The sequence below is a fragment of the Aphelocoma coerulescens genome, chromosome 5 (genome assembly GCF_041296385.1).
Source record: "Aphelocoma coerulescens isolate FSJ_1873_10779 chromosome 5, UR_Acoe_1.0, whole genome shotgun sequence".
Classification (NCBI taxonomy): Eukaryota; Metazoa; Chordata; class Aves; order Passeriformes; family Corvidae; genus Aphelocoma; species Aphelocoma coerulescens.
The window spans coordinates 8,598,728-8,623,597 of NC_091019.1; the positions used below are offsets into that span (position 1 = coordinate 8,598,728).

The 24,870-nt window shown below is 37.8% G+C and overlaps 2 protein-coding genes across 6 annotated transcripts in view; one reads left to right on the plus strand and one right to left on the minus strand.

The window, feature by feature from the left end:
* ANO3 (anoctamin 3) overlaps positions 1-24,870 on the plus strand; it is a 208,094-nt gene that overhangs the window by 162,404 nt on the left and 20,820 nt on the right. For all 5 annotated transcript variants that reach the window (XM_069016480.1, XM_069016482.1, XM_069016481.1 and 2 more), the window contains 2 exons: positions 4,310-4,406; positions 8,837-8,897. In XM_069016480.1, the coding sequence (XP_068872581.1) occupies positions 4,310-4,406; positions 8,837-8,897 (158 nt within the window). The remainder of the gene's footprint in view (positions 1-4,309; positions 4,407-8,836; positions 8,898-24,870) is intronic.
* MUC15 (mucin 15, cell surface associated) lies at positions 11,640-14,713 on the minus strand. Its single transcript, XM_069016102.1, is given in 5 exon segments — positions 11,640-11,767; positions 12,696-12,754; positions 12,756-12,846; positions 14,031-14,392; positions 14,394-14,713. Coding segments are annotated over 5 exon segments (960 nt in total).

The window sequence follows — 24,870 nt, forward strand, 5'->3', positions numbered from 1 at the left end:
ATCACTTGAGCACAGTAGTAGCCTAGCTTTTGAGGGTTTCTGTCCTCTGTTTTTTCCCTTGGCTGCTGCTTAGTAGCTGCAGACAAAACAAAGACAAAACACATTTGAATTTGTCCCTGTGGGGGCTGGTTGTATTGGGTCTCATCCTGAGGTAACTCAGTGTCATGCTGTGCTTCACCGAGTGCCAGTGTGCCCCAGGTCTCTGGGCTCTATTCCAGAAGCAAGAGACTGAAAGTTAGGTAAGCCACCATATAAGCCCTATGTGCCTACAAGGGAAGGTGAATATTCCTATATTTATTATAGCTATCATTAGCCAGTGTTCATTTCAAAATACTGTCAGAGGGTGGGTTATTGCAGAAGTCTTAACTATGTGCTCTGTGGCAGTCCCACATGTGTAATCTGGATGTGTTAATTCTGTGGAGAAGGTGCTACCTGCCTTTGATTGTGTGAATCTGTGCAGTCCTTCTGGTTAGTCATGACACAATACTGTCATGTCAGTGCATTGCCATGACCGTGTTAGTAAGAACAGCTGTGTAATGTGTAACTCAAGCTGATTATGCCTGGCCTGATAAAATGTATGTAGATATGTATGTGTACTTAGGCAATTCCAAAGGCCACTGATAACAGATGCTACTCCTTGCCATATTTTCTTACTTAGCCTGGAAGGTGTTGGTAAGGATTAGACAGAAACTTTGTTCCTAGAGCAGGCAGGAGTTATCCATTAGCAGGTAGATGGACTGCACACCTGCTCTTATTCTTGCTGTAGTCTGGGACTGAGAGATTATTTATCTAGTGTTTCTGCATTTGTTTAAAGAAAATTCTATATAAGCATCTGTAAGAGTTTTAAAATCTTTAATTTGATTTTAAGCACTGCAGCTACCACCATACACAAATGCAGTGTTCAGCAGCAATCTGGAAGAAACAGAATTGGATATGTTACTTTAAAAAAACCTAGACACAGGAAAACCAGTGGAAATCAGAAATTTAAACATAGCATTAGGGCATTATGGCAATGTCAGAACTGGCATGTTGCCCCAGAGTCAATATTATTAGGTGAACATGTTTCACGTGAAACGGCTTTATTACACTTGTTATGAGGAATCTGTGGATGTTAGGAAGTATTGATTTAAGTATGATAAGTTCTGTCAAAAAGCTCTATTTTTTTATGTCTTGTGTACTACAAAATCTGAACTTAGCAAATGATCAAATCAGTTTTGCAGAAGGATGCTTTGCTCAGTGATATGCCTTCACCTCCCAGGTGCAGGAAGTTGCCGTCAGCCTCCCTCTAGCGGCTGCAGGCAGGAAACGATAGTTTTCTTTTTTTTCCAGATATCCAGCACAGTTTCAGCAGAGAATAAGCAAATACAGGAGTATGTGTTGCCATAGAACCAAACGTTGCTTACCATGCCAACCATAGGTTTTGTGCAGCAATTATTCGAGGGTTATGCAGAATGCTATCACATCTAAGAACTGGTTTGTCTTGTTTACAACTTGTCCAAGTGCCTGCCTCTGCTCCATGCTCAGGGGCTGCTAGCAGTTTGCTCTTTATATATACATATTAAAATATTATATAAATATATATTACATGTTTTGTGTATATATATGTATTAGCTTGTGTCAGAAGTCCATCTCAGCTCAGCACAGGGCCATAAGTCTATGCCCTCTATGTAAAGGAAAGATTCTCTTTGTAGTTCATCTCTGGCTGCCATGGGCAAGTTGGAAATGGAAAAGAAGGAAGGATACCACCAAAAGGGAGCAAATATCCCCCTCTCATACTGACTTTTGCCTCTTGTCATAGTGTCTCTCTTCTTTGCTCAGTTAGTTTCAGGGAAGCAGCAAACCTTCAGGTCTGATTGAATAATTCGATGATTTAAATGTATTGTACAGCAAAGAGGAACATGAGATGGGAAGACAAAAACCCCGAACACACACTGTGGTGTCAGAGACTAGACATGATGATAAGAAAATATGCATGTCTGTCCCATGTTTAGAAGCAGAAGTTCCTCCATTCTACCCATTTCTCTTTCCTGTCACAAAATAGTTGCATAAGATGGGCAATGTTAACTGAAATGGACATTAAAATGGAAGATATTCTTTGTCTTGCATGGGTTTGGAATCAAGCTTAGTAATATTGTGGTTGCCATAAGGCAGCAATGAGGTCCCCCAGGGTACTGAGTTTATAGTCTTGGCAGCTCATTGCAGGATTCCATTGCGAAAAGAAGGTAACCAAGAGAAAAATCAGAGAATTTCTGTTGAAGAATCTCCATAGTAGCTCCCAGGACATTTGGGTTATATTCTTAGTACTCGGACATGCAGAAACAAAAATGGGGAACGTGAACTTGTATTTGTTGTTTCATACACTTTTAAAAAGATTTTGATCCAAGTGCCCTCTTTGAGCTAAACTGGAAGAAATATGAAGTTATAGCCAAGCAGAAGGGCTTAAATAGTCCTATAGCAGTCCTGTCACTTGGGTTCTTTGAACAAATTAGATGCAATATCTATTACCTATCTTTATTCTGAAGTTAGATGTCAAGTTGGTTAGTCTCTATAAAAGTAAATCTGATGGTTTGAAAGAGTTTGGTTTTGAATGTGTTTATAGATATCGTTAATTATCAGTGTTGTAAATTGTTCCTTTATTGTCAGTCTAACAGAAATGCCAGGCATGAACTCAGCATAGCTTGAGCTGTCTTTGCACCATGTCCTTTAGTCAGATTTCAGATATATAGGTGAAAACAGTACAAAGCAGCTTATATTGATCTCACACTGAAGATTTGAGTTGCAGTAACAATTAACATAGCACTTGTCACAAACACTTGTGTTACAAATGTTACTGCTTTTGCAAAGTAGTGCGAAAGCATGTGACCTATTACTGTCAGTATAATTTTGTGAAACTTCATGTGTTATTAAAAACAAAGCAACGCTTTAACTCAGGGTATATAATATAGAAAAAGTAGTATTTACCATCTTGAGTTTAAATTCAAAGTACAGTACATTTTGGCCTTATATTTGATAGCAGTTTCCGTTATTGCCAAACCATTACAACATATGATTAAAATGTGATTTTTTGCACTTAATAATTTGAAGGAAAATGTAAGCAAGAAAATTCTCTGATGTGACACACACTAAAATTTCATTTACTCTGCAACTCTGAAATGTCTGGGTGTGCTCATTCTGGCTTAACAGTTACTCAGGACAATTTCTTTGTCAGGTTCACATTCAGTGAATTGATGATTCTGGTGTTATGTGAAATATGACCAATGATTACTACTTATATTTAATATTTTATTTCTATTTACTGTTATGCCAGAAAGTATTTAATACATGCACTCATTTGGAAGTAAGCATAATCTTCCAAACAGTGTCAGAAGTGTAAATACAGCTTTTATGAGGAGGAGAGATGAAAGTGCCATGTTTATTAAAACAAATTAGTTAGGATTTCCTGGCATTTGTTTTATACTGCTACTTCCCTAGTGTGTCAGGATCATTTCAGGCATGTCATCATTGCTAAAGGGTAGGGAGAGGTGCTTGCTGAGGTTCTTTGGGAAGCTGCAGTTTTAACTGCAGTTAAAATTTGCTTAAAAATTCATTTTTTCACTTCTGTTAGTTCTTTTTTACCTTTGTTGAGACACTTAGTTATGTACTATGCTTTGAATAAGAATGGTCCCAGTGAAAACAGTGACTTCATCTTCTTAAATCTTAGAATTCTTAAACATCAGAATGTGGCTTGAAGATATTGACCCCAAAAATAGGATATTAAAGTGGAGGTTTTCTATTAGTCCTATACATAAGTTCTTCTGTAGAAAATAAAAATGCAAATACTTGAAATACTACTGCAAGAAATCCCCTTTAGTGGGTTTTTACATGTGACTGATCTAAGTGTGTATACTATCATCCTGTGGAACAGACCTTCAGCTGATATAAATGGTGCCATTTGATTGAAGTCAATGTAGATATACCAGTGTTGTCTGTCCTCTTAATGTTTGGTATCTTCTGCATAATTTAGAAAAATAAGTTGTAAATACATTTGAAGGGTAGTGAGCAATTTTTTTTTTTTCTGTTTGTGATATTTGGGAGAGAATTTGCTAGTGTGAGAAGTGTAACATGGTGCCCAAAAATATTGTATACTACTCTGTGGCCCATAGTATTCAGGTTCCTGAAGCCAAATATTCACTTTTAATTTATTTTATTTGTCCAGTTTTGTGGTGTAGGCACTGTTAACAAACAGAGAACACAAATGGCATAACCTCAGAAAATCTTGGGAATGCTAGAAGTGTTTTTATAACCTTTATTTTCCTATTTCATACTAAAGCAAAGAAATCTGCGAGGCAAATGAAACCATTATGTGCCCTATGTGTGAACGCAATTGCACACTACAAAAACTCAACGAAAGCTGCATATATGCCAAGGTAATTATTGTATTATCGCTATCAAGATAATTTTGATTGTATAATGGCTGCCCTTGTTTCAACCAAGCTTCCTGAAAAACATGTTGTTTCTCTATAGATGTTATTTTCAGCCTTTGTAATTCATCTTTCTAATAAGGGAATGCTCTGAAATGATCTGGGGTTTTTAAAAAATTGCTTTCTTTGAGCATTTCCTTATTAATATATTCTTATTATTTTCATCAACTTATTAAGTCCCCTGTGAGGACTTAATAATAAAACTTTTTTGTAATGTTTTTCCTACTTTCCTTATAACTGTCTTCTTACACTGTTCCCCTTGCTTGCTTTGTATTTGAATTTTTGCTCCTGCTTTGCTCTGTCAAACTAATGCAAAGATTTTATACAATTAAATATTTTGCTACAAGAAGCTACAAGAAGTTTTTCAAACTTAAATAATCAGAAGGATCTCTGCATACATGCAGTGTTTGCAAGTGAGCAATATATTTTGATGTGTGGTATGTTCATAATGTTGGAAAAGCAGCCTTGGCTTTTATCTTGGTATTCTTTACCCCATAAAATAAATCTTTCTCAGAAGCCTGTATTTACAAAATGTGATTGTCTCTTTCCATGGCATTACAACAAAACTGCAACAGTGTCAAAGAGAAAATCAATTTTGTATTAGATGTCAAAATTTCTTTTAAATAGGACCAATGCTGAGTGAAACTCAACATTTCAAACCTATCTGTGAAAATATTTTTAAAAATTTTTTATGTTTACCATTTACAAATTTAATTTTCTATTTTTGGATTAGAACACAGAAAACAAACAAAAATTGTCTCCTTTCAAGATTTGTCTGTTCTGGATCTCCCCCAGCTGGGGGAGAGATAGAATTCTCTTTGGGAGGGAATAGGATTACCATCTGGCCACTCAAATGGCAAAGAAAAATACAAAACAAAAAATAGCTTTATGAAGTTTTTTCTAAAGGTTATAATGCAATGCCTTAACTCACTGTGATGTCTCTGAAGAAGAGTTCACAACAGCTTCACTCATTACCTCTTGCTATGAACTGCCTGGTTTCTAGCAGGGATTGTGATTCTACTGATTACCACTGTGTTGCTCAATTTGAGCAACAAATACCTAAACATGTGTAAGCATTTCCACTGTATTTGCACCCAGATTAGTCAATGAAAACAATCTGTAATTTTAGAAAACAATTTCAAATCAAATGGTCCTTTGTATTTTCTGAAACACTGTTAGTGCCATAAGTAAGTGGAACTAACATATTTAAAAATAAGGCATAGGATCTGCTCATTGGAAAAGAAAATGGCATTGTCAGCATTTTCCTCTGGTTTTGTCATTATGGGAACATAATTTACTTCTCTGGCTACCTTGTACATAACCAATGAGCTAATAAGCAAGGGAAGCTATTCATGATTAGTTTCAGGCATCAGCACCCTTATTCTGGAATATGTGTTTTAATCTTTGCTCATTAAAGTAGCTCATTGTAGAATACATAAACATTGAGTTAATTAGGAACAGTGAGTTCCTCTAAGTGATGTTTATCTCCCCAAATCTGCAATCCTGGGACCTGCCTCATTCATGTAAGGCCTGTGCTCGTGTTTCAGGTTATTAAACATGCTGTCAGGGGCTCTTCCTTAAGTATCTGCCAAGTTTCCCTGCAGAGGATCACTTTGGACAGAACAAATAATTGCTGGAAAAAATCATATACTTCAAATGCTTTTTCTGCCAAGGTTTTGTAAAGCTAGAGACAAAAGACAGAAGATGCCTTTTTCCTTATTGTTCCTGCCCATTTCTTTCATCCTGTCCCACTCCTGTTTACAAATGCTGCGCTGAAGTGATGTTTATAATTTAAAGGAAAGGCAGGTAATACCTTTATAGTAGTTGAAGGACTGAATGATGAGGCTGTCATTTTCGTCCACATTAAATGGACTCTTTGATCCGTGGTGATTCGCATGGTCTTGGGGCTGGTCCTGCACCCATCACACTTTGGCCTTGACTTGGGGCAGGGTGTTGATTCAAGGTGGATTTGAAGTGCCTGAAGTCTTATCTGATGATGACAACATCAGTCAGATATGTGGACCAAGCAGGACAGAGTCCTACAATATTTTGTTTCTGCTTAAAGACCTTCTTGATCAACAGAGTCTCAGACTATGCATTTAGCCTTTAAGAGAGTCAAGTCTTAATTTTGAGTGTGGTGCTATAAACTTTCACCCAGACACTCTGTGTGAAGACAATGCCAAATCAGGAGCCAAGTATTTATTTTCTACTCTTAGCAACATTCATTTTGCTGGGTTAGGTTTGCTTGGTTGGTTGGTTCATTTTGGTTTTTCTTGGAAAGATGCACTCTTTCCTGAGCAGAATAACCAAGATCACATCTTCACACAGATCTACATTCAAAACCAATAATAGTAATCAGATATATTGTGCTGCTTTTGTTCACCTCTCAGATTTTCAATCTCATACCCATTATGTTTGTGTTTTCCTTTATGGAAGCAAAAGGAAAAAAAAAAAAAGCAAAAATATATTTGATTGACAGTTGATCCTACTATATGATCCTGGAATGGAACATACTGGATTTATTGATCTCCAATACCAAATAGTCAATTCCATTTAAGAACCTTAAAAAAAAAGCAAATAAACCCATAACTGACATACAGATAAAATGTGGTTTTAATTAAATTCTCACAATATTATAATAATTTTACTCAATAAGAAATAATTTATAGGAAAGAAACAGTTTCTATTAACTTTTTCTGCGTTTGTGAGTTAGTTTTCTTGATTTCTGAGGCAGAAGTAGTAACACCAGCCTTTTATAGAAGAATGAAAATCTGTCTTCAGGATGAGTAGCCCTTGCAGCACGCAGCTCTCGCAGGAGCAGATTAGGTAACTTGCCTGAGGCAGGCTGTCAGCCCCCAAATCCTGGCACACCTGTACAGAACATTCCTGTTGGCTAGTGTAACTTCAGGTATAAGAGAAGGTCACAGTACAGCAAAACACAAGTCTGGTTACCTGCACCCTTCCATTGGCATAAGGACAGGTTTATTTTCATGGTAAAAGCTTAAAAATTGGTTCTTAAGCCAGCAAGAGAGTCAACATCAATGAAAGGAAAGTCTTTTCAATAATATGACATCTTAAGACATTCTCTTCTTGTTTCAAAGAGTGGGAAATCACCATGAATTTTCTGTATGGTTTAGGACAATACACGTCAGAGGTACTTTTTCATTCCTTTTCTCTCTCTCTTCAGGTCCTCTTTTAATATAGGCCTGTTGATAAGTTGATTTGCTCTGGTATTTCATAGGGATTTGTGCTTATGTTTTTTTTTTTTCAAATAGGAATTTGAAGCCTCTGCACTGCTTAGTAGTTGCCAACAACATCTTAAACCACCTTTTTTTAGAAGAAATGTAGGCCTATTATCCCTGGATAAATTACATTGCTATAAATTGGCAACCTTAAATCTACTGAAAGGACATTGCTCTTATCAGCTTCCTAAATACTGTTTCATATTATGGCTTGAATATTAGAAATTTCATATTTTTATAATATAAATTGTGGTGTTTTCATACGTGAGACATCAAATTCACCCACTCAGATGTTTAAAAGGCATGCAAAACCTAATTTTCAATCAATACTTATTTTCAGTAAGCATGAACAAATAAATGTAACTAAACATAAATAAATAAGTACTTTATATTTAAAAAATTATTTTCAATCAGTAAGCCTTAGGCTTTGCAGCTGAGTAGCTGTTCTGACCAAAAAATCTTATAACAAAGAGTAAGATAAGGGGTAAATCGAACTAAGAGAAGAGCATTCATTAGAAGAAATTAACTTCACAGTTTAGAATTATGGAGACTTCTGGGAAGTGATATTTAGAAACTATTTAATGTTTGTTGGAGTTTAGGTGCACAAGCCTTTTAAGAAGGAGAATATGTCAACAATTTGAGAGGCTGACATGTCTGGATAAAAAGGAATACATGCTATTTTTACCTGCGGAGAAGTTGCTAAATACCTAGGTAGAAGAACAAAATGGAATCAATAGAAACATTAAGTATGTAGAGGGAGAAAAGTGAGGAGTTTTTTTGAGCTCATAGAAACCTTAAAATAGAAATGATTGAGATTAAGTTTGACCTACCATATGACAAGAATTCTGCATGAAATTTTAGCTTGTCTGGACATGGACAAAACAGCTCAGTGTCTGTGAAACAAAATGACTGATAATCCATGAAGTGATACTCTGGAACAGCAGATTTCAAATTGTACTGGAAGTCAGAGTGTGACATTGACAAACCTTGGTAGAAGAAACATGCTAGTAGGACTACTTAGTAGAATGCTTAGCCTTTAGTTTCCACCACCAGTTATGTAGTCTGGGATTACCTGGGGCAAAAGATGAGGTGGCAGTGTTATTTTTTCCTGATGTATTTATTTTTTTTATTCAGGTTACACATTTGTTTGATAATGGAGGGACTGTCTTCTTTGCAATTTTCATGGCAATCTGGGGTAAGTACATTTTTACTTGTTTGGGTTTTTTTTTTATTTTTAGTTCACCTCTTTTATATGATTACTTGATAAAGAGAGTTTATAGCTCTTGATAAAAGTTAAAGAAGGATTATGATTTTGCCACACAAACTAATTTTTTTTGTTTTCATTAACTTAAATTTCTATGCCATTGATGGGTAACATCTTTTATGGCTAATATAATCACTGTCTTTAGGGTCTTAAATGTCTTTAAGCCTGAATTTTATATTATTCAGGCCAAAATCCTTTTAGAGGCAGACATGTAGGTTAATTTACTGATCTTGACCCCATATAAAAATCACATCTTATAGAGGATTCTTATAGAATAAGTGAGAATGGTTTTATGGGAGCTAATTGGAGGAAAGTATAGGAAAGGTTTGATGTTAAGCGCTTACTGCAGTTAAGGTATTTACATTCAAATTCTTAATTTGAATCTCTCATTATGTTCACACTGACATCATACACATCATGTTGCGGGGCTCAAAGTCAAGCAGGGGGATAATCCACAGAGGTCACTGTTGAACAGGAGTTACCAAGAACAGTCTTGCCTCTTGTAGAAGGTCAGTGTAATAGTGCCATAAAAGACAGATTTAATGGTTCCAGCATGCAATACTTGGTAGAATTAACTTTCACTGCAGCTAATAGGATTTTGCTGCTGGGAAATAGGGAAGAAGAATGGAACAAGAGATAATTGATTCTACCAATGTACATGTTTGTCAGTGTAAAACCTGAGAAAATTACACTAGTTCACATACATGCAGCTGTCAGCATTCAAGCCAGAGTTTTACAGTTTTGAATGAAATGGTACACAACAGCTCTATTTATGTAATGTGTATGAATAAGTATTAATGATTCTAACTTAAAGTGAAGGAGGAACAAATGTCACAAATTTTGGAGGCTGGCATGGTAAGAGCAAGTAAAAGTATACAAACAACAGCAAAACATCAAATAGTTACATGGAAAACAGAAGCACATCCCCATACATGCGAAAATTATGATTGGATTGTTAAAAATTAATATGCTATAGCTAACGGGCACGCTTCGATTACTTGCCTCAGTGTTATTTCTTCATTTACTCCTAATTTTATTATTTCTGCCTTGCAAATATTAATTATTACTTTCAAAAATTCCTAAAATACAGTGCATTTAATTATATGGTTAAAAGTGTGGACGACACAGGTAGCTTCTTAGCATCTCTTCATCTCTGTCTTAAAGTTTTCCTTCAAGAGAACTCTTTTCATTTTCAGCTGAGGCCAAGGTTCAAGTGTAAGGAGGAATTTGCTTATATGACACTGCTTTACTACAGGAAAGATGGCATTGTATGGGCTAAGGAAAGTGAAAGCTGAGCATTACATTTTTCTTCATATCAAGCATCCAGAGTGATATTCTCATGTAATTTAAGTGAATGTCTCAGATTTTCAGTCTGCTACCAAACGTGCTGGATACAATGTTAGAAATGAGGTTCTGGTATTGATGTGACATATGCTGTTTTTATGACTGAACTCCAAAAGAATGGCAAAACTGCATATATGGACTCAAATCTTTAATATTTTAAATTTTAAAAACCTGTTTTGCCCATATTCAGTGTGACTGACAGTTTCTCTCTGAGGTGTATGTGCATGTAATTTACTCACATATCCAATAAAACCTCATTGCAACATTCACAGACAGTTAGTGAGATAACTCCATTCCATCAGCATGATCCACAGTCTCCACAATGATTACAGTGTTTTAGCAGAGCATAACAAGGCCATATCCCACATGTGTAGTTTTCTCTGCACTTTATTTTGTTTATTCTATGACTTTACAATTGTTTCTTTTACATATTCTTTGTTTCTCTCTTTCTATATAGACATGTCTAGAAATTGCAAACAGATAAACTATGCAATTATTTGCATTATACTGCCATAATTTTACTCTTTAGCTGGACAGAACTGGACCATGCTTTTCAGGATACCTGTATGCGTATCAGAGATAATTCCTTTCCTCTCATGTTAAGTATTTCTTCTATCTAATCTGTACTGACACATTTTAAATAATTTCTACAGATCTAGCCTGCAATTCAAACAGATCAGTTTGACAGAGGAATAGAAGCTTGTCATCTTCCTTCCTATTGATAGTGATTTGAATTCTGTGTCATCTAGTCAAAGGTTAGATGTAATTTGTATTACTCAGTAATTCCATTCTCCCCAACAAACTTCAAGTAATCCAAATTAAATAATCCAAGTAAATCTAATCAATCTTGTCATATTCACTGAAGAAGGTACAAATGTAAATTTGGGAAAATAATTACCTGAGTCATTTATCCGATAGAAAGTATATTTTGATTGAATAGTTTCACTTCAAAGTAGTTAAGATGAGGATTTTTTTTTTGTATTGATACTAACATATCTTTGCAATTCTAGTCAAATTTTTTTCTGTTACATTGTTGACCAAAGTTACACAAAGCAGAATCTTACCTGGGTGCTATTTCTCTATATTATTTCTAAAAAAGCAAGTATAAAAGCTGTCCAGGAAAACCATAGGTTAATCATTCAATTACAAAGTAGAGGAGTGATGCTCTGCTACTGAACCCTACATGTTGTGTATTAGTGTATCTTGTGATTTTCCTTACTTTTCAGGACATTGTTTACACAGTAATGGCTGTAAGGTAACAACTGCCAGGTTGTTTTCGAAAAAATGAAAGGGTGTAGATAACAGGCAAGAATATAATCTGAAGCAGCATTACAATGAAGAGTGGGATGGTGTGATGTCAGCCATTGGAGTGCCATCAGATGGGCACCCTGCATTGTCTTCCTCTGTCTTGTCTGCTGTGCTGGTTTTGTCATCTAATGCACTTCTGAAATGCACATCTGATGGACTTCATATTGTATGGTTCAAGAGAGTTGTCTAAGTGAAAAACTGAAAGAATAATGTAATGATTTTTTATATATTGCTTGAAAGATTTGTATCCCTATACACTGGCTATGTCATGGTTTAATTCAGCAGTCTGTCACATGTAAGTCCAGTTAACCACTTCCTGACATAAGAGAGAGCAAAAGATGAGGGCCCTGATGCATGATTTTCTGAAGATAACTCATGTCCTCCCAGCAACACCCATTCAGCACCCACATGGGTGGTCAACTTTCAAAGCTACTTCCTAATCTGATTTACTGGCAGCTTTCAGCTCTTGCATTTAAGCTGGAAAGGGCATATTGCCAGAATTTATTTTGATTTTATTTTCTATGAGAAAAAAGGTGTGTTTGGCCTCTCAGTATTTGTTTAAACATTTAAAAATAAGGTCTGGGAACATGATATAGATGTTTGGAGTATGATTGCACTTCAATGCAAGTTTTTACATACTCATGGAGAAGACAAAAGCAATCATCTTTTTAAACCTCTTAAAAGTATTTTTACTTCTACCGATGTAGCTTCATCCTTAGTTCTGTAATTGACACTGGATGACTAAAGAGTCTAGCTTTTTTTCAGTTAATCAAGGTTTGGGAGAGTTTTTTAGCTATAGTTTTGAACTTGCCCACAATCCTTTGACCAGGTTCACCGATACTAGGTATTATTTTCCTGATATTTCAGAGGTTAAAAAAATAGCTTGTAAGGAGGAGATATAGAGTTAAGAGGCATATTGGTTGAACTAAAATTTAAAAATAATAAATTAATGTCAGTTGAAAACTAGTTTGACTGGAGTCAATGATGTCCTAATAATTCAGTAAGACCAGACCACTTAACCAGCCCTGCGCAGAAATAAGAATTGTTCTTATGCAAAACACTTGTACTGTTTCTTACCTGGGTCACTCCTTGTATCATCATAAAGCCATCTGTGGGAAAATGGCTCAAACCTTAGCACATATAAAATATCCAACAAGGCCAATTAATACAGATCCCAAAATGGCTCCTATGATGATGCCAACTATTACTCCTTCTTTGTTGTTTTTGTCTGGGGGAAAAAGGAACAAAGATGAAACATTTGAATGGGAATAAGAAATATATAAAACCAGTGAGTGAGACATTTCACCAAAGATCTGAAACACTTTTGCAGACTATGACTAAACCAGCCTCTCTGCAGAAACTTTCTGCCTTTGTGAAAGAAAACAGACATCTCCATCCTTGAGGTTTGGAGGGATAATGGGGGTTTAGGAAAAATATAAAGGCAGCTAAATGAGATTTTAGTCAAATAAAAAGGTTTCAGGTTTAGTAATTGAATCAACCACTATTTTTTAATTAAATAAATAAGCAGTAATCATTCTTTGAATGCAATTATTTGTAAGCATTTAAGCTAGCAGTTAAAATTGCAGCCTCTGAATTTCAATTTTTGTGTGTGCTAGGTTAAAAATTCAGTAATGCTTCTTGCACCTGTTCAGTTAGCAGAATCAATGCATTTCTTCAAGATTTTCCTTAAATTTCATAAAACTTTTCTTCAAGGTATTCCGTTTTTCTTGGAACTGAACTCGCTCTCCAAGCCTCTTTCCTTTTCATTCAGTGTTATCTAAAAATCAGGTACATTGTAATTATTAGCTATGTATTAACTATGGTGGGAAACATGAAAGTCTGATGATCCTTCAGTTCCTAGTACAAACTGTACTTTCAGTCCTGTGTTAAAAGCTTGAAAGCTAATTAATGCAAAAAATTACTGTGCCTTCTAATCTTTTCTTTTCTTGAAGACCTGATTCAGAATAGAAGGATAGAAAAGTGCCGTGACAGTTTTATGTGCCGTTGTTTTCCCACGCATACTCAACTTGGTAATTAAATGTACAATGTGTAATTCCTTTGGAAGTGTTTGTAAGAAGTCATCTTTGGTCACAAAAGTTTCTGAACTTTAATAAGTTGACGTGCTGTATATTTTAAATCTAATTTCTACACACCTGCTTTGAAGGTCTACTCCAGTGTAAATAGGCAGTACCTGTCACTAGCTTCTCTCACTCTGGGAAGTGTTAAATAATGAATTAAAGAGTAAATAATTTGAAAAAGATATGTTTTATTTTGGGTGAGTTTTAGTTTTAGTCTGTACTAGGTCACTTGTAAGTTCATATGTCTCATAAAGCCTCCAGTTCAATTTAGAAAAAGGTTTTATTTCAACATTATAATTTTATTAAACCGGTTGGACTTTAGTTAGATCCTTACCTTCATTGGCATCTTTTGGATTAGGTGATGCAGTAGAAGGATTGCTGGAATTATGGTTCAGCTTTTTTGTCTGCTGAATGGGGTTGAAATATGGGGTAGGACTGTCCTGCTCCACCATGGGTGATGTCAGAGTGACACTGATGGGGAACAACAGGGTGGGTTTGGTTGAAGAGTTATCACTGGGAAGCACTGAAGCCCCAAGAGTAGTGTAGATGACTGTGGAATGACTTGGTGTCACTGTGCAACTAGGTGTAGGTGCAGCACTTTTTATCACTTCGGAAAAGTCACCTGTTGTTCTAAATGTTGCTAAAGACATTGGGCTTCTGTGGAAGCTTGTGACTGAGTTTATTCCATTTTTGGGACACATTTGAAGAGAAGGTGGTGCCATCAGAGGACCTCAGGGGTATGCCTTTTGCCCCATTGATTGTTTCTGTTCTTTTCATTATATTCTCTTTGGTATTGGCAGCTGCTGCTGCAGCATGACTGATGGTAGAAGGACTTACAGTGGTAGCCATATGCAGAACAAATCTCTGTGAAGTTAGTTGCCCTGCAGAGTGAGGGTTTTCTGTAATTGAGCTATTTCCTTTACTTGTTTCTTTTACTTCTCCAGTCTCAGTATTGCTTTTGTTCCATTGCAGTCTTACAAGCAGAAAAATGAGAGTCATTCCACAGGAGGATTGCATGGTGTTGAGTTCAAAGTTTGTTTTATACAGAACCTGCAAGAAATTCACTTTTGTTTATGGTTTTATTTTACCAAACCAAGTTACTCAATGAAGACCCGAGTAAGTTGGTAAAAGAAGTTAGTGTTACACAATAGAAATCTCACTGATTTACCATGTGTTGATGCTGGAAACTTTATGTCCCTGAGTATTAATGATATAAGAATCATCTAAAATAATATTGATGATCAGAAAATTGATCTCTTCTTGATCAATATCAATTGCAATATATTTATCTCAGTGTGCTTATGGAGATGGTGTGGGATAGCTCGCATGACTGGAACGTTGTCTTGGAGGGCTACACACTCTATAGGAGAGGTAAACCAGGAAGGGCTTGCTTGGTGTCAGAGTTGCCCTGTGTGAGGCAAGACTTGGAATGTATTCAGCTCTGACTTGAGGTGGATGAGGAGTAAGTTGAGAGATTATGGGTCAGGATAAAAGGGGACAATAGTAAGGGTGACACTATTGTGGGTGTTTGCTACAGGCCACCTGATCAGGAGGTGGAAATGGATGAACTCTTCTACGGGCAACTTGAAGTAGCCTCAAAGTCACAGCACTGGTTCTTATGAGGGACTTTAACTGCCTTGACATCTGCTGGAGAAACAACACAGTGAAGCACAAACAGTCCAGGAGGTTCCTGGAAAGCACTGATGACAACTTTCTGAAACAGGTAGTAGAGGATTCCCCAAGGCATGGCATGTTGCTTGACCTCATACTAACAAATGGAAAGCCTTGTTGGAGATGTGAAGGTTGGGAGCAGCCTTGGCAGCAGGGATCATGTGATCGTGGAGTTCTGGACAAAGAGGAAGCAAGGCAGCAAGTAAAATCACAACCACGATCTTCAGGCGAGCTAACATTAGCCTCTTTAGGGATCTCGGAAAAATCCTATGCAAATAGGCCCTGCAGGGAAGAGGGGTCCAAGAGACTGGTTGATATTCAAGGACCACTTTCTCCAGGCTCAAGAATGATGCATCCCAATGAGAAAGGAGTCAAGCAAAGCAGTCAAGAGTTCTGTCAAACATAAGCAGGAGATACACAGGAGATGGAAGCAGGGTCAGGTCACTTGGAATGCATATAGAGAGGTTATCAGAGTAAGTAGAAGTGAAACAAGGAAGGCCAAGGCCCATCTGGAATTAAATCTGGGCAAGTATGTCAAGGACAACAAGAAAGGCTTATTCAAATGCATCCATAACAAAAGGAGGATCATGTGGCCTATTATTAAATGGAGGGGGGCCCTTGTAGCTGAGGGCACAGAAGAGGCAGAGTTACTGAGCATCTTCTTTGCATCGGTCTTCACTGACATGGCTAGATCTCAGGAGTCTCTGTCCCAGGTGCCCAGGGTAAAAGAAGGTCAGAAAGAAGAGATTTCCTTGTTCAAGGACAATTGGGTTAGAGAACACTTAGACAAACTTGACATCCACTACTACATGGGCCCTGACAGGATGCATCCACAAGTGCTGAGTGAGTTGGCAGACACCAAAACTAGGCTGTTCACAAACATCTTTGAAAGGTCTTGGTGATCAGTAGAGCTTCCTGAGAACTGGAAAAAAGACAGTGTCACCCTGGTCTTCAAGAAAGGGAAAGAAGGAGGACCCAGGGAACTACCTACAAGTCAGCCTCACCTCAATCCCAGACAACTGTAATCAGTGGCACAGGGTCTAGTTGGAGGTCCGCCACTAGTGGTGTCCTCCAAGGTTCAATACTAGTCCCAGTATTGTTTAACTTACTCATCAATGACTTGGGAAAGGGGCAGATGGCCCCTCAGCAAGTTTTCTGATGACACAAAGATGGGAGAAGTGGCCAGTACCCCAGAGTGCTGTGCATCCCTCCAGAGGGACCTGGACCTCATGCACCAGTACAGGCTGAGGACTGACTTGCAGGAAAGCAGCTCTGTGGAAAAGGACTTAGGGGTCCTGGTGGACAACAAAGTGTCCATGAGTGTGCCCTGTGGGCAAGAAGGCCAATTGTGTCCTGTGGTGCACTAAGGAGAGCATTGCCAGCAGGTCAAGGTTGGTGACCCTGCCCCTCTGCTCAGCCCTGGTGAAGCACATCTGGAGTGCTGTGACCAGCCCTGGGCTCCTCATTTCAAGACAAGGAGCTCCTGGAATGGTTCCAGTGGTGGGTTATGAAGATGATTAAGGGACTGGAGAATCTCTCTTAACACGAAAGGCTGTGGGAGCTGGGCCTTTTAATTCTTGAGGAGAAATGACTGAGAGGGGATCTCATCAATATAAGTATCTGAAGGGAGGGTGTTAAGAGCATGGAGCCAGTATCTGCTCAGTGTTAAACAATAGGACAAGAGGCAAGGAGCAGAAACTGATGCACAGCAATTTTAGTATGAATGTGAGGCAGGACTTCTCTCCTGCTTGCACTGGAACAGGTTGCTTGAAGAGGTTGTGGAGTCTCCCTCACTGGAGATATTCAAGAACTGCCTGGATGCAATCCTGTGCCATGTTCTCTGGATGACCTTGTTTGAGCAGGGAAGTTGGACCAGATGATCCACTCCCTTCTAACCTTACCCATTCCATGATTCTGGAACAAAAGCTTATTTGCATAAGAAAATTCCATGGTTCTATAAACAAGACCTCATACTCAGAAGGGAATAATTCAAAACCACTTTGCTATGGAGTGAGGTAATGAAACATATATGGATGGTATTCCCAAGGCAATGTTTTCTGGACAGACAGCAATTCTAAGAGCATGCTAGAGTTATGCTCCCTTCTGAAGAATTAGAATTGTTACAATTAACCTGGAAAGTTGATGGATAATGTTTTGTGACCTTGAGCAGTGATTGTCATATGAATGCTGCCAAGAGCAGATTGAAAACTAATTGGTCCAGAGGTTATGAATGAGGCTGAATTTGTGTGTGGACTTCTTTTGCTATACAAAACTGGAAACTGCATATTAGGCATTAATTTTTCAAATGTTAGATTGAGAAGAATGAGAAAAACTCATCTTGAAGTCACATGATTGTACTAGGTCTGCTGTTCAGTATATGCTGTTCAGTGGGGTTTTGACGAGGGGTATTTTTTCTATGTATGAAACAGATTGCGATCATCCGGTGTTTAAACTCCCAAGCATGAGCTCTCATATGATAGCACAGTAAATTGTATAAGTTATTCTTCAGCATCATTATGTAATTGGGTGTCCATGTATGTGGGTACTTTACCACCTGATGTAAGGAGATTTATAGCTGCAAAGACTAACTATTTCTTTTGTCTTCAAGCCTCTCCTACTTTCTTATGCTTTTTCCTATGGTTGTTTTTTTTTTGAGGGTTTGTGTTTTGTGTTTTGTTTTGAGGTGGTTTTTTTGGGTGGGGGGAGCAGAGAGAATAAGGGCTGGTTTTATTAATTTGTTTGTTTGGATTTTTTTATTTAGTTTTATATTTTCCCCAGCTGAGCTTCTTTGTATGTAACACTGTTAAGAGCAATGTGAAGAGCACATACAGTGATGCTAGGTAGGAGTCAGCTATGGGTAATGCTTTATCAATGGATAATTAAAATCGCATCAAGGTATTTAATTTCATCTTTATTCTTATTTATTTTGTGCTTTGAAGGTGGCACCATTACTTGAAACACATGTTCTTATACAGTGTCATTTAATCTATTTAAAAATGTATATTCCATTTCTCCACACTGCTTATTTCCCAAGTTAAGATCAGTTCTATAGTGAAGGACCTATGCTTGGAAAAGATTTGTAATTTTCCTAACAAAAAGAAAAGAGAGAACTTCTGCTTGTCAGTTAAATTCAGGATAACCACTTTGATCCCAAACAAGCAAGCCAAAGAAAACCATGTTGAAGTTAAATTATCAGCTCCAATTCTGTTTACAGTAGGAACAATAGTAGGAACAAAAGAGGACTATTAAATGCTGTACTATCTGAATATTAGATTTTGATTCATTAGTAGAAATATCTGCAAAAAAACCCCCAAAACCTTGAGAAAAAACCCCAAAGTTTTCAAAACATGCACTTTCATTTTAATCGTATTATTGTTTCAATTCAGTGATGTGTTCTTTACATGATTTTATTAATAGTCATTAGTGAACAAAATGGTTTTGGTCAAATTGCTTATTATCCCTTCACTGTAAATAAACTACATAGGGAAATTGTGCTCCATTCACATTGACTGTAATTTTTAATTCCTAGAGCAGTGTACAAAGGAGTCAGTATCCTTGCTGAACAAATTCTTTGTCATTTTTTGTGATTGTCTTGATTTGTGTAAGCTTTGTGGGGAACCATCGAGAACAAACCTCCTTGCTTTGAAAGTTATTGTAATTGTTAGGCTGTATTGAACTGCTTCCTTGTGTGTGCAATACTTAACACTTTTTTTTTTTTTAGTGAAACATCCGTGTTCATACAATTTAGAAAAATACTGGAGTTCTTCAAGGATAGTCATTGACTTTAGAGCTGAATATGCAAGCAGTGGTGTTGCAGTAAAACAGCAGTGCTATAGATTAGCCAAATTTATAGAAGAACCCTAAACTTACATTAACTGGTCGAGTAAGTGTTTAAGGAAGCTATGAACAGATTATTAATGGAAAAAACCAAAACAGATTGTGCTATTTGGTTCACTGGTATTCACATTCCTCCGTACCAGCTCAGTAAAAATCAGTGCAATAGATATAGCCTGAAGTGAGTAGAACTGGGACAGTAGACAGTAGTCATGGGATTAGGCTGAAGTTCAGTTACCTAGATTAGCTTGACCTTTTCTTTTTTGGCAAGAAAAAGGAGGTTTTTACATAAGTTGGTCACCATCATGTTTCTTCAGTGGGTTTTGCACTCTGCATTTTTTTCTGTGCTGATAGAGTCACATTGCATCTGAGACCTGTGCCAGCTGAGTAGAAAAAAAGCCAGTTCCAGAAAGGGGAAGGTTGAAATTTCTCCTTCAGTGTATGGCTTTACAAAGAGATGTAGTGGCACTTATTTAAGGTCACCAGGATGTGAATGAATTTCCCATAAAAATGGCCCTCCAATGTAAACCTGAGTATGTAAAAATAGGTTTATGGTGTGATAAAATAATTGCAAGATTTCCTGACCACAACCCAGCACCTGCCAGTGATAGGCATAATGTCTGCAAAACCTCTGCAATTGTCAAGAAAATAATAATTTCAACTTATTTTATGGATAGATAATACAGTCTTTAGAGCTATAAACTCAAGTGACATTCTTTTGCCTGTCATTAAATTGAACCTTTCACCATTTCCCATTAGATTACTTAGGAATTAATTTATGGAGAAAATGATGATGTGATTAACAAATTGTTAATTACACTTTTTTGATCTGAGATAACATGTTCATATTTGCAGAATTTTCGAACTTAACAAAAGCCTCATTTTTACCTTTGCATCTATGAAATAAAAATAGACAGAACATATAAAGTAAGAGATAGACTATTTAACTTCTAGAATTCACAAAGAAATAATTGCAAATCATGGTCTCAGAAACGTGCTGGATGTTTGGTCATGTGGCTCTTGGCTCTAAAATTCAGATTGCTCTCCAAAAATGACATTCTTCTAAATTTAATGAGTAATAAACATTACATTTTTAAGCCTAAATGTATTTTAATTTTTGTCCTGAGAAAAAATAGTGTTTAAGTTTTTAGTAAACTACAAAGAGGAATATAAATATGAATTTTAGTCTATAATTAATTTAATTTTTACCCTCTGTTTGCTATCTAGCAACCTGACAAATATAAGTGCACTAGCCTAGCTTCTGAAGTGTCTCCTGTCAGTTTCCGGTAGAATTAAACTCAACAGAAGCAATAACAATGTAATTTCTAACAGAAGTTTGCTATAAAGTGTCATATATGAAATACTGCTCTCCATCATCAGCATTGCCCCTCATCAGCATTTAAAATGGCTCTGAACTTACTCTGAGAGAAATTCTATACTTGCTTGATAAGGTGCATAAGTACCCACTAAAGAAAAGTATGAGTTGGAGGGAAATACTGTCATTGCTTATGATTGCTACTTCTCTATTTTAATATTTGAATTACAAAATTGTGGGATATGCCCAGCCCTTGCCCTGGAGGGATCTCTGCTGAGAAAAGAGATTTCACAATGGCCCAGCAGGACTCCCTAGAAAGGCAACCACTTCTTGGGTCATGGCGAGGAAAGGTGGACCCACAATCCTTTGAGAGACACTATGCAGATCTTTCTGTAACCCATTGGTCTGTCCCAGACCCTCTGTAACCCATTGGTCCCCCACTGATCCCCTGTATCCCTATAAAAGGAAGCCCCCTGGCTCTGTGGGGAGAGAGAGCTCGTCCCTGGCTTTCCCCTTTGCCGGAGGGGACCAACAATAAAGCTGCCTTCATGCGGAACCAGCCACACGGGCCTTCTCGTCTCTCTCTGGTCTGGTTTGGCCTGGAGGTGCCCTGCAGAGCTGAGCTGGAATCACTAGCTGAATCACTAAAGAGCTGATAGCCTCTGCAAGGGCCCTCCTGCCAGCAGCTGAGGGAAGACACTGGGCCTTGGGAAGGTGATCCCTTTCGGGACCATCTCTCCGGACCGGTCACCTCTTCCTGGGTCAGAGCTACTGACCCCTCCACCAGCTGTAATACAAAAGAGGTTTTATTTTCAATTATTTTCTCAGAAATACACTCTAAGTAGAATTTGACTACAACAGTACTGATTGTCTTCCCTAATACAGTATAAAAGAGCATATTAATCAGATCCACTAATAAGCATAGAAACCCCCTCGGACTTACTTTTAAGCTCTACAAAGCTTGACAGAACCTGTTGAAATACTGCTGTGGCCCAGAGTGCAATTAGTCTGTTGGGGAGAGGGGAGTGCAGGTGCAATAAAGGTGGCTGCGAGACAGTGGTCAGGAACATGCCATGCTGGTGAGGCGAGGTGAGGTGGGGCAGCCCTTCACTGCATGTCTGGGATCCAGCCCAACCAACTTTCTGCTGACATGACTCAGCTCTGTCCTTACAGAGTCCACAGAAATTGCAGTGTTTTTAGTAAAGTGGGAAGACAGTGCTTATTGATTAATAATTTCAAAGTCTTTGAACTAGTATTTCAGAAGGGTGACTGCTTCCTGTAAACTATGGAAACTGTTGCTCTGTGTATGATGCAACTATTAATTTTAAAAAAGATAGCTTCTTCTTATTACAGTTTCCTACAGTACACTTGGTGAGATGAGAACTGGTAAGGTCTGTCTTCTACAAAATAAAGCAGCAGTTTGAAAGTTCCATTAAGAAAAGCATGCTGCTAGAAATGGATCTGCTCCTATCTCCAAATACGTTCACAGTGGCAATGATTTAAGAAAACAATGTAAATCCAAATTTTCTGAGTTTATCAGATGTCATGAATTTTTACTTTTGAAAATATAACCAGCTAGGGATCTGAGTGTTACATCTCTTTCTCCTCTCTTTTTATCTTACATTCAAAAATACTGGATTAAATTAGGAATGAAAAAGGCATATCATATAGAACTTCATATGCTCATCCAGTCAACTCGTGACTTTTTTCATTCTTTAATCCTTTCTGTGTATTTATTCTAGGCTGGTATGTGGTGAAGAGAGACTCAGAAATGTTTCAGTATTGTGTGACTATTTGAGTGGAATGACATGATGTTGTCATCTGTTTCCACTTTATATTTTTAAGCAATCAAGTGCAAATACCTTTGCATAACTTATCCTTGAGGTAAGCGTTGAGAATATAGTATCTACAGGAGGTATTTATATAGAAGCAATTGGTGTTGTTTCTTGAAAATACTGCATGGACAAGTGGAAGTTTTTCTGTGAGATGGACCAAGTTCTACCAGTTCTAATATCCCTTTGGGGGGAAGTAAATTGTTTAATGGCATGAGATGGGGTGGTCTGTCACGGGAGGGAGGACAGAGTTGGATGCTGTGGGTGTGGTTTTCTGATTTTTAGTTTATTTCTTTGGAATCTAAGATTCTCTTCAGTGTGTATAAGCTAGCTTCCAAATCTAAGATTCTCTTCAGTGTGTATTAGCTAGCTTCCAATTCACATTTATTCCTGTGTCTGGGTGGACATCTATCTAATAGGTTGACCATGAGATCTGAAAACAAGCACCACTAGTTTATGTCCAAATCTTACACAGCATTAACCAAATGACAAGTCATGTGCTGGGGTCAACAGTATTCACATCAGCATGCACACCTTATGGTGCTGATAAGCCTTTCTGAGAGTTTTTTTAAAAAAGAGGTTGTTTGAATTTGAATAGCTGTATAATATTTGAAAATATCAAGATCTTAAATATATAGTCTGAAATTCTGTTCAACTATATCTGTTGAAGTGGTATGAAAGTCCTACGCCTCTAGTGCTGTCCTGGACTGAAGCATTGGCCTTGCTTCAGTGTGCTTGCTCTCTCTTTTGTTTGTTAGCAATTTACTCATCTCTTATGAAAAGTGAAAGCTTTTTACCTCAGTTACTTAACATCTAATGGAAGATGTTTGTGACTGAATTCTTGGCTATGAATTGTACACCTGCAGCATGGTGCCAGAAGGCTGGTGCTGAATGCTGGCCCACTGTTCCTGGAAGGCAAAACCTCCAGCAGTGAGACAAGGTGTGATCAGATTTGGAGCTGTGGCCCTATGCAGGCAAGGTGGTTCAGAGTTCTCCAGGAGTGTAAGAGGAAACTAAGCAATCCTTCAGCTATAGCCAGTATTTTTTAAGTGGCAGTTTCAACTCTGGAGAACACAGCAACCGTGTGCAGGGCTACAGCCTTGGGGAAAAGTGGCTGGAAAGCTGCCAGCTTTAAGTTTAAAAGGACCTAGGGGTGCCAGTTGATAGCTGTCTGAACATGAGCGAACAGTCTGCCAAAGTGGTCAAGAAGGCCTGTGGCATTCCTGGCTTGTATCAGAAATAGTGTGGCCAGCAGGACTAGGGCGATGACTATCCCCCTGTACCCAGCACTGGTAAGGCTGCACCTCAAATAAGGTGTTCACTTTAGGGCTGCTCACTACAAGAGAGACATTGAGGTGCTGGAGTGTATCCAGAGAAACATGGTGGAGCTGAGGAAGGGTGGAGCATCAGTGTGATGAAGAGCAGCTGAGGAAGCTGGAGGTGTTTAGCCTGGAGACAAAAAGGCTCAGAGGGGACCTTATTGCTCTCTATAGCTACCTAACAGGAGGAGCTTGTAGTGAGGTGGGTGTCAGTCTCTTCACTTGAGCAGCAAGTGAGAGGATGACAGGAAATGGCCTCAAATTGTGCCTGGGGAGGTTTAGATTGGATATTAGGAAAAATTTATTCACTGGAAGTGTTGTCTGGCATTGGAATGGGCTGCCCAGGGGAGTGGTGGAGTCACCATCCCTAGTCGTCTTTAAAAGATGTGGTAGATGTGGCACTTATGGACTTGGTTTGGTTTAGTGGTTGATTTAGCAGTGCTGGATTAACAGTTGGACTTGATGTTCTAAGAGGTCTTTTCCAGGGTAAATGATTCTATAGTTCTATGATTTTAGATCTTCATCGGTGTGAATACTGGCAGTTTAAGGGCTGTAAGCATAAGATAACTTACATAAGAAACTTTTGGAGGTGTACAATGGGCAGAATTGCAGACTATATTGCAGAGCATTGAATAAATCAATAAATCTTTAGTGATCTTTAGATCTTTAGAGTGATCTTTACCACAATTCTGGACAAAAGGAAAAGAAGTACAACATGTATATTGAGATTTAAAATTCTGAAATGCAGTGTGCTCAGGAAAAAGCAGGGGAGGCACCAGATAATTTTTTCTGTGGGAAACTGGAGGCTTGTGTGTTTCCCTCTAAACTAAGTTACTCTGAACCCTTGAAGAGCAGAGAAAATCTCTGCCAGGTCAAAGCAATGGTAGAACATGAATGGTCTCATCTTGATGTTCAAATGGTTGGATTAGTCATGTAAGTCTTGTTTTTCTAGAGCAATAATTGATAAAAGTCAAGGCTTATAATTTTCAGAGTGTGGAGATCAGAATAAGAGATGATTCAGTGAGAAGTTCCTATCAACCAGAACTGGAGGGGCTGGACTGCATGGAGAGCAATCGGAAGTGGGTGGTGTTAGTAGTGTGATGCAGTAAAATAAAGTCAGGCTTTAGGAAGGATACTTTAGGAAGGATCCAGGCTTTCTGTAGAATTGGACATATACTTGAATTTCAAAATTCTGTTGTTTTT